General features: G+C 50.3%; 1 protein-coding gene across 1 annotated transcript in view; it reads right to left on the reverse strand.

Moving 5' to 3' along the window:
• PCSK9 (proprotein convertase subtilisin/kexin type 9) overlaps positions 1-8,439 on the reverse strand; it is a 24,615-nt gene extending 16,176 nt beyond the window's left edge. Inside the window, exons 1-5 of the mRNA XM_034779688.1 lie at positions 7,993-8,439; positions 5,625-5,816; positions 3,019-3,142; positions 2,068-2,201; positions 239-380 (exon numbers count right to left, since the gene is read on the reverse strand). Of these exons, the coding sequence (XP_034635579.1) occupies positions 239-380; positions 2,068-2,201; positions 3,019-3,142; positions 5,625-5,816; positions 7,993-8,175 (775 nt within the window). The 5' untranslated portion in view covers positions 8,176-8,439. The remainder of the gene's footprint in view (positions 1-238; positions 381-2,067; positions 2,202-3,018; positions 3,143-5,624; positions 5,817-7,992) is intronic.
• Positions 8,440-12,891: the final 4,452 nt, after the last annotated feature.

The raw sequence follows: 12,891 nt of genomic DNA on the forward strand, positions 1-12,891 counted from the left end.
GCCACGAAAGCTTATGCTCTAATAAATTTGTTAGTCTCTAAGGTGCCACAAGTACTCCTGTTCTTCTTTAAATGGGAGTTGAGCACTTCTGACAATCTGGCCCCACAGGCCGGAGCCAAGTGTCACTGAAGCCAATGGGCGTTGGCTTTCAGTGGGCGTTGAATTGGCCCTAAACTCCCAACTGTCCCATCAGGCTCTCGAGGGTTAGACATGACACACCTCGATGGTTCTTACTCACCAATCAGGGTCCCACTGACCGTGCCCTTGCCTTGGCAATTCAGCACCCGAAGGCTGCGAACGCTGGCTCCCTTAGCCACGCCAGCGTCCCTCCCGCTCACCACCCCGGCCATGTGGGTTCCGTGGCTGTCGCACTTGCTGGCCTGCCAAAGAGGGGAAGTCAAGCAAGGCAGCAAACGTTTCCAGAACCATCCCATGCGTTGGCCCCACTACACACGCTTGGGCCCAATCCTGCAAACACTCTCACACGCAGGATAGTGGTTCCACTGACGTCAATATAGAGGGACTCCTGCATGTCGGTGCGTGCAGGATCGGGCCCTTTATTTGCTACCACCATTTTTATCATGACACTTCTATGCTATTCTCTAGTGTATTAGCTATTTTCAGTGACACAGCTGCTAAATAACACAGGAATTGCTGGCTGGGTCAGACCCATAGTCCATCTAGCCCAGTATTGTGTCTGACAGCAGCTAGCACCAGATGCTTATAAATAAATAAATATAAATAAATTAATGGAGATATCCTATCTTCTAGTACTGGCAGGGACCTTGAAAGGTCAGAGTCCATCCCCCTGCCTTCACTAGCAGGACCAAGTACTAATTTTGCCCCAGATCCCTAGTAGTTAGAGTCTAGCCTAAGCCCTGAAGCATGAGGTTTTATCCCTTCCAAAATTCTTTGTTTGCATTAACTCTGGATAGTCTTGTTATCCATCTAACCATCCTTGCTGGGCACCCTCCAATCCCACTGAAGGCCCTAGGCTGTGAACCGGAGATGCAGGTGTTCTTAGCCTTTGAGCCCATATGCAAATACTAGCTAAGCAAGCCTAACAATACCCTTATGAGGCAGGTGTTATTAGTCCCATTTTACAGATGTGCAAACTGAGGCACAGAGAGGTTGCCTAGGTCATCCAGCAAGTCAGTAGCCGAACTCGGTAGTAAGAATTCCGGCGTTTCTGGAGCCAAGACCCTTCAGCTAATAATTCCAATTCAGAATACTGGCTCAAGGAACTCTACCAAGGCCAAGAGCCTATGAATACAACTGTGTAGGTGGCATAGGCACAAACGAAACACCCACTGTGTAACAGGAATTCAAAACAGGGGTGGAGCAGGCCTGGTTAAAGCACGTGTGGGACTCCACATCAGCAGGACAATAGAGGACAGCGCGTGTGGAGGTGAGCTGTGTTTGGCATCCTCCATCAAACAGAGCAGAAAACCCTCATGTAGACAGTGCCCTGGCATCAGTCGCTGTGCTATCTTCCCTGAAGCTGTTGCTAGAGGTGATTGGAAAATGGGGGTTCCCCTCTCCACACACACAGAGAAAACTTGGTTTTTCAGCTCAAATTAGAAAATCAGAAAGCGTTCAAAGCCCAGGAAGTTCTGATTGAGAAATGCTGCCGCAGCACGTCATGAAGTCATAATCTGGGTGCCTCGTCCTCCCATTCTCCTCTGCATCCGGTTCCCTGGTTGGACTGCATCTCCCAGGAGGGACTACAGTCTCCCCTCTTGGAGAGGTGGTGCATCATGGGAGCCCCTGGCCAGGGTGCTTCATGGGAGATGGAGTCCAGCTAGCAAGCCCGGCCCACAGAGCAGAGGGATAGGCGGCACTATGGCAGCATATCCCAATAGAAATGTTTGGCTGAATTTTTGGGTGTCACCATGACAGAGTGAAATCGTCCATGGAAATCCAACACTTTTTCATGAAAAACTATAATCAAAAACTCCATTTTCCGCTGAAGAACAGTTTTGACGGAAAACTTTCCACCAGCCCAAGCTGTTCCTCTCACAGGCAGTGAGAGCCCAGGACCCTGACAGAGCCCACGGGCTCACTCACCTGTCTGTGAAAGCGTGTGCCGTCCTCTTCTGGCACGTTCTCGAAGTCCGTCACAAACACTCTGCCCTCTATCTCCCGATGGTTGCTCTGGATGCTGGTGTCTAGCAGGTAAACCTCAACCAGATCTCCTTTATCTACCAAACACAAGCCACGGCGCAGTCAGTGAAAGGCAGCAATGCCCTCAGAAAGCAACGCACCCTGTCATGACCAGAGCAGTCGTAGCTGTCATCAGTCCAGCACTCTAGCCGATGAGACACAGATGTTTTCTGGGCACTGCCATCTTACAAACCACATGGCTACATTTTTACAGCCAAGTTATCAATTCTTGCGAACAGTGGCTTGCAAGGGAAATAACAACAAACAATGCATCCATCCAGTGCCTATATAGGGCCCAATCCTGCAAACTCTGCATGCACACAGCTCCCACTGACTTCCAGGGTAGTTATGCAAGCTCCCTGGCCCCCTAGAACCACAGCTATAGTGGTTTCTTCCGTTCGACTCCATCCTCCTAAGGAAGCGCAGAAGGCAATATCGAGCTGCAGGGAGAGCAGGAGAAAACAATGTAGACCAAGGGCTCTGCTCCAGAGGATGCCAACCTGCCCTGTCCTCGCAAGCTAAATGTATCCCAGAATTGGAGGGGAAGGTTACCATGGAGAGTTGATTGGCTCAGCCCCCTCCCTAGCAAGCCTCGCCCCCTCAAAAGCTCAGAGTGCCAAAGATGCCAACAAACTCCCTGGAGAAGAAGACATCAGTCCCACTGGGGTAGGGAGAAAGGTGCTGTCTGAGATTCATGTTCTCCCACTTTTCTGCACACACTTGGAACTACATTTGCGCAGGTTTCCTACTCTCTCTGCATGCGTTTGGAGGGTGCAATTTTGCCCCTGGAAATCGTCTGCTGCCCTATGAATTCTCCTTTAAAATAAATTCAAAGAGGGTAGAGGGAGCCCTTACTGGGAGGGTTATATTCGCCAGACTTGTACTGTGCCGGGACGATCCTGCCAAGGTTCCAGGGAATGCTCTGAGCAAACACGTAGGAGTCCTCTTCAATGTACTCAACGTGCGGCAGCCGCAAAGCCTGTGCAAAAGAAACATCAGAGAGAGATGGCCTGGACACAGTACTTGGTGCACACCACACAGTCAGAAACCACATGGGATGCTCTCAGCTGTTCTATCTAGCAGCTTCCTCGCACCGGGCCAGGAAAGATGGCAGCTGCCCAAGGCAGGTGGCTTATTCTCTCCTGAATAAAGATTTAGGCTCTGACCCTGCATGACTGAAGCTGATGAGAGCTGGGTGCTCAACTGGTCACAGCCCAACCAGCAGGATGACACCCCCGCAGAGCTTTATTTGTCGAATGTGGGGGGAAAACGATGTCAAATCAATCCCAGACTCAGAGCGGCACATTAGGGGCCAAACACTCTGTGGGTGTAAACGGATGCCCTGGAGTCAGTGGCGCTGCACCAGTTCACACAGTGGAGAACATAGTCCTCACTCTGAGTGTGAGAGCAGGATTTGTTACTCCAGATATTCCAGCCCCATTCGCTCCTGTCCCATAGCTGTACTATGGAACCCTGCACATGGGATGAAGAACCGACAGAGCCATGCAGTAGCCTCGATTTCCAAGGGGAACTGGCTCTAAGACTGATGACGGTCACAATGAGTTTCACAATATTCTTGATGTGCCCATTCCGGCCTGTCCAACCCCACCCACATGACCAGTATCTTCCACTAGGGTGGGAGAGCTCCAAGCAGAGGTGCAACCACAGACAAAATGCTGGCAGAGAGCAGGAGCCTCCCAATGCACTTACAGGATACTAAACCTCCAGCGGTTGCCCCTGTAGCTCCAAGGTTGTGCCCTTTGTAGCTCTCCTTGCTAGAATACGCATGTACCACAGTGACCTGACTTTCCTGTGAGCAGTGCTGGATGCAGCTCCCTGCAGAGCTCATCAATGCCATTTGCTCTGGAAGGCCAGGGGTGTTCCTAGAGACATAGGAAGGATGGTCTGATGGCTAAGGCACAGATCTGGCTGTCAGGGAATTCGGGTTCTAGGCCTCACTCTACCACATTCATTTACTAATTTCAGTGCCTCAGTTCTGTGAGGTTAAATTCAGCAAAGCGCTCTGAGATCCTCAAGTGGAAAGTGCAAAGCGTAATTATAGAGATCAGTGCCAGGCACTCCCCGCTGCCCTGGGAGCAAAGGGCAGCCCTCAAACTCAAGTCGCTATGTGGCAACACGCTCACACAACCCCAAACAGCCTGACGGAGTAGGGCTGTGGGGAGATGGAGAGTTGCTGACGTCCATGTCTGCAACTGCAAAATGATTGCCCTAATGCAGCAAAAACAAAGAACTTGTGAATGGCCCAGGTTCCTAAATCTGTAGCAGCCCTGTCAAGAGAGAACACAAAGTAAAACAGCTCCTTAACTGAATTTCTTCTCCTGTGGAAATTCCATGTTCTTCTCAATCACCTCCTCAGAAGAGGAGCACTGTATTGCCTCAGCTTAACTGCAAATTACTCCCACGTGCTCTTTGATCAGTGAAGACATATGACTAGCAGCCACAAGTCTGTATCCAGCCATGTGGGTAGAGTACCTGGGACTTGCATCACCTTGGATTCCTGATTGGATCTGCCTTACTTTGGATTCTTTCTGAGTTTTACAGACCCACCATTCACAATTTGTTTCAAATATCAGTGAGATCCCACACAAAGCAGCGGGCATCGGAAAGCAGGTATGCAAAATCAGCGCAATGACTTTTGTCAGATTGGAGAGGGACAGTGGAATTGCCGAACGGGTCAGACCCAAGGTCCACCTAATCCAGATTCTGTGTTGGACAGTGGCCAGCACCAGATGCTTCAGAGGAAGTTACAAAAAGCCTCATGCAGGCTGTTATGGAATAATCAACCCACAGGAAAGTTTCTTCCTTAAACCCGTAAATTAGAGATTAGTTTGTGCCCTGAAGCGGGGTCGGCTCCAGGCACCAGCAAAGGAAGCAGGTGCTTGGGGCGGCCAATGGAAAAGGGCGGCACGTCCGGGTCTTCGGCAGCATTCAGCGGTGGGTCCCTCAGTCCCTCTCTTCCTCTTTGAACTGCCGCCGAAGTGGAAGAGAGGGAGCGAAGGACTCGCCACCGAAGAATGAAGCGGCGCGATTGAGCTGCCGCCAAAGTGCTGCCGATCAGCTTTTTCTTTTTCTTTTTTTTTCCCCGCTTCGCCACTTGGGGCGGCAAAAAAGCTGGAGCCGGCCCTGCCCTGAAGCATGAGGATTCAGGAACCTTGCAAACATGTGGATGGAGAGGTGGTATTTTAATCCTTACTCTTGCAACTCTAGATGTTCTCACTATCGAGACAGACAAACATTCTCTAGGTTGGATCCTTTTACTTCCAGGTTATGTTACTTTCCTGCCTGCCTGCCTTTCAATCTACATGTTTCTTGCCTCAAACAGAACTGTTACCACTGGGAAAAAAACCTGCTCTCCACACTGCCTGCCCTACCCCAGATGCCTCTGAACAGAAAACAAAACCAGTGCAGGCTGAAAAGACAGATGGGCAACATCCTCTTACCATATCCAGCACATCGCTGCTCATCTTAACAAGAAACCCCTGGAACAGATCCTGGAAGATGTGAAGGATTTTGGTTAGGTAGCCATGCTTCGCTGCTCGAGCTTGCAGCCTGTGGATGGTTCGCTCTGTCTGGGATTTATGAGTTTCCTCCTTCAGCACCACTATGTACTGCCCGGGTAATCTCCACATGTCCTGAATTTAAACAAGCAGAAGCAGGTTTTTCAAAGCCATGCACCTTCACAGAGCAAACACTGCTGTTCAAATTCTCACTGCAAGCTCAGTCGCTTGAGCTGTTACTTTAATCAGCACAGCAGAGTTCATTTTGTAATGTAATCTACACATGATCAGAAGGAAAGAACTGTGTGCAGTATTGTGAGCTCTAACCATTCAAAAATCACGAGATTGGCTTCACAGGCATGAGATTTTTTAAAAAATAATGTAGGTTGTCTTTGGCTTCTGGTTTTTGGGTCTGCAGAGCCCATTGGATCACATTTCTAAATTGTCCTCTGCAACCATAAGGGCTAGAAACTTACAAAACAAAAGGAAGATTTTTACATCATCACTTGACTCCAGGAGCTGGGACTTGGAAGAAAAACTTATGAGAGCTGGCAACACTGTTAAACTGCATGGACACAGACGCTCTCTATGCCATGGCTGTGGCAACTGCATTATACTTGGAAAACATCTTACCAAGGCCCCAAACAGTGTGAAATCACCAATTCATCATGGGGAGGTAGAAGGCAAGAATGAGGGTTAAGTGCACAGTCTAGCAGGTCAGCGGGTGGGACACAAACCCAGCCCCATCCCATATAGTCAATCCCACCCTCAGTGACCAGAACCCTCCCTCACTCTCAGCCCATGCCAACTGCTCTCCTCCCCAAATCCTTCTGCACCTGCAGCTTGCCGCATCACTAACCGAACTAGCCAAACCCTCCCCTCCACAAGGGTAAGAAAAGAGTCCCACCAGAGCTCTGTTTCCAAAGTCACACAGTTGGGTCTACAAGGGCTTAAGAGCCTGCTCCCAGAAGAGGTAGGAAACAAACTACTGTGGCCAGGTCCACAGCCTAAGGCACCAGCCCATCGTAGCTGCAACAAGTTAGTGCCACAAGTCACTGCATGCCCCCACACCCTGCTGTGAACTTCTCTAAGCCTCCTTCCCAAGCATGGCTGCTTTGCAATCCTCCAGCCCTGCATGCTCCACAGCACAGAGCCTTATTTATTTGATTTCTCTGGCTGTCACAGGGCACAAGAGACACTCAACTGCCATCCAGGGAGCTCACACCGACAAGGTGGCATGCACACATCCCTCTTGCCATCCCATGGCACAGTCGCCTCTCGCCTGCTGCACAAGAGGCTCTAGGCATGTCAGTTCTGCATCGGCAGCTCTTTTATGCCGACATCCACCTGATCATCATCACAACCCACAGCACTAACACAGAGACCTTTTAGCAGGAGGTCCCACAGGTGGGCAAGCAGCAGCGCACCTAGAGCCTGCAAAATTCTTGTTATTCTTTGTAACAGTTTGTTTTATTCATTTTATCTGTGAGGGAAGGTCCTGCCCTCCTGGAGAGGGAGTCCTGGGGGTGGGGGAGAATCAGGTCTTGCCCTTGGGGGTGGGGGAGACTCTCCTGGGGGAAGAGGAGGCTCTTGCCCCTGAGGGATTGGAGGCCTTGGGGGTGGGAAGAGAGTTGGGTCCTGCCCAGAGGTGCTGGAACAATTTTGGGGGGGGGGGGGGGGGGGGGGGGGGGGGGTGCTGAACCAAACTCGTTTATGATGGAAACCATTTCAAGCCGGGGGTGCTGCTGCCCCCCTAGCACCCTTATTTCCAGCACTTATGGTCCTGCCCCCCGAGGGGAAAGGACTTGGGGAGGTGGGTGGTCCGGAGGGGGGAGCTCATGCGCCAGGTGGCCACGGCCGGAGCTGGGCAGCCCCACGGGGCAGAAGCCGGCGCTGTGGAGCAAGTTCTTCGTTTTATTTTGCATGTGGGTGGCACGCAAAGCTGCAGCGGAGCCATGTGCACGAACCAGGGAAACTGAGGCACCCCGCGGCTAAGGGGCTTGCCCAAGATCAGCCGAGGAGCCAGAGGCAGAACCAGAAAGCAGCTCCCCCGGCCTCGTGCCCTACCCCCGGGGCTCCCCTGCCTCGCCCCAGGCTGAGCCGCTCAAGCGTCTCTTCTGCACCAGGCGGCTCCCCGGCCGCGTGCCCTGGTGCTCGGCGGCCCCCGGGCCGGTCCCGGGTCCCGAGTCCCCGGCGGTGCCAGCCGCCAGCTCCCTTCCCAAGGGCGGGCTACGTGCCCCTCGCCAAGGGGCAGCCGGGCCGGGCCGCCCGCGCCCCAGCCCCCTCTGCCGCCTGCCCCGACGCCGCTCACCTTGTTCGTCCTGTAGAAAGCGGCCGAGCCCAGGTGCTTCCCGACCTCCGTCTGGTTTTCCTCCTCGGAGGGGAAGGACAGCACCAGCTCGTCGTCCTCGTCGTGGTCATCCTCAGCAGCGGGGCCCGGGGCCAGCAGGGCCAGCGCGCCCAGCAGCAGCAGAGCGCGGGGGCAGCGGCCCATGCTCCTGGGAGCCTTAGAACCCAGGGATCGGGGGCCGCAGAGCCTAGAACCCGGCTAGGAGGCGCGAGGCGGAGCCTAGAACCCGGCTAGCGCAGAGCCTTTCGGGGCGCGCGGGCTGAGCTCTGTGGGGAGCGCAGTCTGCTCCGCCAGCTGCTCGTGCTGCGGCTGAGCCCGATTAGCGAATGGCAAGTGCTCCCCTCACACACACACTCGGTGTTGCCACTTCCCCCCTCAGATTTCCACGTGCTTCCCGAAATCTTTTGGGCGTGGATGTGCCGGATCACGCCACTATTGTCCCATCGGACCATTCTAGCTTGTTAAACATTAATTGGAGTTTTACTTATCCATTGAGATCAGGTTTCTGCCCCTTTTTTCTTTCCTGGCGTCATATTACATTATTTAAACAAAAAAAAAAATACCATTCACAGCTTGAGGAAGAAAAATGCAGATTTTTCTGTGCATGATCCACTCCAAATACTCAAAGGAGAACAGTCTAATTAAATGCACCTCAGCAGTGATTGCATGTAATAGACATTGCTATATTTTAATACTTGTAATGTGCATGCAGTTTTATGTACACGCATATTACAAACTAGCAAACTAAACACCCCTACTGGGGGTTATTCCATTGCTACCACATACGAGAAATAGTTGATTCCATTTCTCCAGGGTATAATAAATTAACATTTTCCCAGTACTTTGATCCCAGGAAAGTATATTTTCCAAGGGCAACGCAGGCGTATCACACAATCGTCCTGAGCCTTGCCACAAGCAAATGCTAACATTAAAACAGCAACGTACACAGACGTACCAAATTAGCCCAGCTAGGGACAAGCCTGACTGCAAGTCCTATAAATAAGACAGAGCATGGGAAAATGAGGGTTTTTTTTAATTAGTTAGCAAAAATAAAGGGTTAACAAAGCCCATTACTAGAATACACAGTCCACCAGATAAACAGTCCAGAGGAGGGGCAGCAAGTATGTTGACATCCTGATGTCCCAGAAAAGACACAAATAGTAGTAGAAGCTTTGGAAAAGAATCAACCTTAAAACCAGCTAGTGCAGTTCTGCATGATCCTCAGGGCAGGGATTCCGTGCTTTGCTTGTCACACCTCACCTACTGTAAAACCCTAGGATTAAGGCAGACAAAATAAAATGGCTGCTCCATAAAATCCAGAGTGACCTGCAAACTAATCCCTGCAAAGATCTAGCTACATTTGGAGTGAGATGAAAGCCGTCCCCAGGAAATATTAATAATGTCATGATAAGAGAACCGAGTCAGCCCACCAGAACATGCTCTATGTATCTATCTTAGTTATCACTTTGCTGCACCTGCTCCTTTGAACAAGTGAACAGCAAACCCAGTCCCATCACTGGCAACCTGCAGAGTAACCCCCGTAAGACAACAGAAAAGCCGTCACCAGGAAGTGACATTGGCACACTGTCCCTAGCAAGGAACCACAGTAGGGCAGCAGGATCTGTGAACGTTTACAAGCAACATGATTACAGCTGCAGGTTTGTCATGGCAGGAAAAAAAAATCATGGATAGTGTGATTTTCCTATTTGACCATGATCTTTTTCTGTGGCCGCGACTTACCTTGCAGCTGCAGCTCCTGTCTCGTGGGGCTGGGCCTAGCTCCCCACTCTGGGAATTGCAACCCAGTTGTGGGGTCACAGATTTGGCTCAGATTTGGCCCAGCCACCCCTCCATCATGATGGCGAGGAGCTAGGCAGCAGGCCAAATCTAAGTGGCGCTGCAATCCAGCATACCAGGTTGCAGCACCTGGAGCAGAGAGCCAGGTTCAGCTCTACGGGGCACAGGAGCCACCACTGCCCAGGATGAGTGTGGGTGGGTTCATTCTCCAGCCCTTGCCTTCCTTCCCTTCTAGGCCAGGATTAGGGTTGGGATGCTGGGGGAGAGGATGCTGCTGGAGGTAGTCAGTACCCCTTCATTTGTCAGGGCATTTTTTTTTAATCAAAAATCGTGGCGCAGACATGACTTTTACTAAATTTACCATGACTGTGATTTTTTTTATAAAAAATTCCATGACAAATCTGGAACCCTCAACATGATAATTCAGTGCTTTGCACCCAGGAAAGAAATGAAAAGAAAGAAACTTTGGTCCATCATATACCTTGAAACAGAACCTCTCTCTCAATACAAAACAAACCAGACTCCAAGTAACACTGCACATTACTATTTTTAGGCAAATCATTATAATATGAGAGCCAATTGCAGCTCAGTACTATTAAATCTTTGCTGAGAAATGGGCCAACCCGGCTGGTCTTTTGTGACATTTATCGGGGGTCGGTTGGGAGAATTTCATTCAGGAATTCTCCTTAAAAACTGATGCCATATTGTGGCTCTGATGTTTGCAGGGGAGCAAAGAATTAGCAAGGTTCAAGTGTAATAACATTAGAGAGACGGAAGAAGAGATCCCTCCCTAACCCTAATATATTCTGCTCAGGATATTTTATTTTTGCTGTTGACAACAAAAATCTAACTGAGACTTTCCATGCATTAGTAAGAGAGCTGGCAAATCAAAGATGGAAGCTAAACAACAGTTTTCAGAGGAAGGGGTTTGTAAGTCGCTTATGGGCTTACTCTGGAGATGAATTTTCATGAAGGACTCTAATCCTGTTTAGGAATTTTTACAGACGTGTCACACACTGCAATGATTTTTTCCCCCACTGTTCTGGTCTATATTTCTGGGCAGCTGTCAGGATTTCTTTGCAAATCTTTGCTACCAAACCATTAGTAAGTGTTTAAAATATCAGCATGAGGACAATGTATTTATACAGAGCATCTTTGAGGCAGGAAGCCTTAAAAAATTTACCGTAGTTTAGTCCAAAATATACAGTATATTGGAGGGCTCATTCAGAGAGGCAGATTTGTTCAATACACTGGGCCTCAGGAGACCTGCATCCTGTTCCCAGCACTGCCACTGACCTTTTGGGTGACCTTGGGCAAGTCACTTCACCTCTCTGTGCCTCAGTTTCCCCTCTAACGTGTCTATTTAGACTGTAAGCTCTTCAGGGCAGGGACTGTCTCCTACGTGTTTGTACAGCACCTAGCACTATGGGGCCCTGATCTTGGTTGCACCTCTAGGCTCTGCTGTGGCTACAGAGAAGAGGGTGATAATATTAAGAAATAATAATTAATAACATTTTACATTTAAAATCACCTTATTTATATTTTCCAGTCCTTTGGTCTAAATACCATGTGCTGAGCAACACTGAGATAATCGCACCAGCTTCTCTTTGGTACAAATGAGCTATTACTAGGGGCCAAGCTTGCTCTCATTGAAGTCAGTAGGAACCTTGCTATTGATGTAAGCTGAGATTTTCAAAAGAGCCCAATGGAATTAGGTACCAAAACCCACTGAAACTCAGTGGGACTTTGGTGTCAAACTCCCTTAGGCCCCTGTGAAAATCTGTGCTTTATAACAGCTGCAGCATCAGGCTCTGGTTTTGGACATTCGAGTGCAAAAGCAATGCCATTAAATGGACCTTTGCAGCAAATCGGAACTCACAGCTAAACTGAAGGGGCAACAACAACATATGATATAAAGATGGCTTTGATTTAAAGTCCCGAGCGCATGCATGTCTTACTGGGGCAGGACTTGATCACTATTCTTGTTAAAACAAACCAGTTAGCATAATGACAAGACAGAAGGCGTGGCTTGTCCGAGCCCATCTGCCATCAGAAATCAGGCAGGGTAACTGAGGGGAGACACGCCACGAATCCTTTTGCTGCCAGTTCTCTGCCTCTTGTCCATTTCACACAGACCCCACCCGGACCTGGAAGGGTTAATGTGCGGCTGTAGGCCCAATCAGCCCCTCCTGCTACACCTGTAGGGGTGCCAGGTCTGAAGGGAGGAGGCTAAAAAGGGAAGGCCCTGCTCAGTTGGGGGCTGGGTTAGGAGGAGTACAGATCAATAACATTTATGGGGTGAGAGAAGACCCTAGCCCGGAGCTGAGCTAGCACTGATGCCTGGTTGAGCCTGCCTGGAGGGAAGACAGGCATTGACAAGGAACAATTTGGAAGTACCTTGGGACCTGATAGGTCCTGGCAGTGGGGTGTCTCACCAGAAGAGGTAGGAGAGTGAATGAGAGCTGAGCCCAGGGGGGTGAGTGGATGAATAACTCTAAAGGGGATGAGTGCTAAGCCTGTTTGGGCCAATCACACCTTTATTTTGTGTTTGAACTGGGACTCTGGATTCTGTTCCTCCTGGAAGGGGACTGAAGTGTTGTAGTGACCTGGCTGGAGGGCTGAGCCATGTAAATCACCAGATCAGGTGGGGAAACTGAGGCAGAGGGCCTGCAGTGCATTGCCATCAGGAGGTGCTCTGAGGCTGGTAACCTGCTCAGACCTGGCTAATACCAGTCACTGTCACATACTGTGAGAATGGAGCCAGGCTGTGCTCAGCTAAAATGGCTGCCCACCAGTTCCCTACACAATTCTCAAGTGGAGATGAGGTAGCCCTAGTAAGACTGCCCCCATCCTGCCCGTTTCCAGTGGGTTGGAAGCAGCTGTCTCCCAATCAGCGTATGTGGTCCAGGGAACAGGTAGTGAGGGAACATGGGGAGGCTGGGACAGGGCCCAGACAGGTAGACTTATGGGGAGGAAGGTAAGATGGGGTGCAGGAAGGAAGGCAGTGTAATGAAGGGAGAATGTGACAGGCAGGACCCTGAAGAGAAAGGGAGTTAGAATGTA

The sequence above is a fragment of the Trachemys scripta genome, chromosome 8, assembly GCF_013100865.1.
Source record: "Trachemys scripta elegans isolate TJP31775 chromosome 8, CAS_Tse_1.0, whole genome shotgun sequence".
NCBI lineage: Eukaryota > Metazoa > Chordata > Testudines > Emydidae > Trachemys > Trachemys scripta.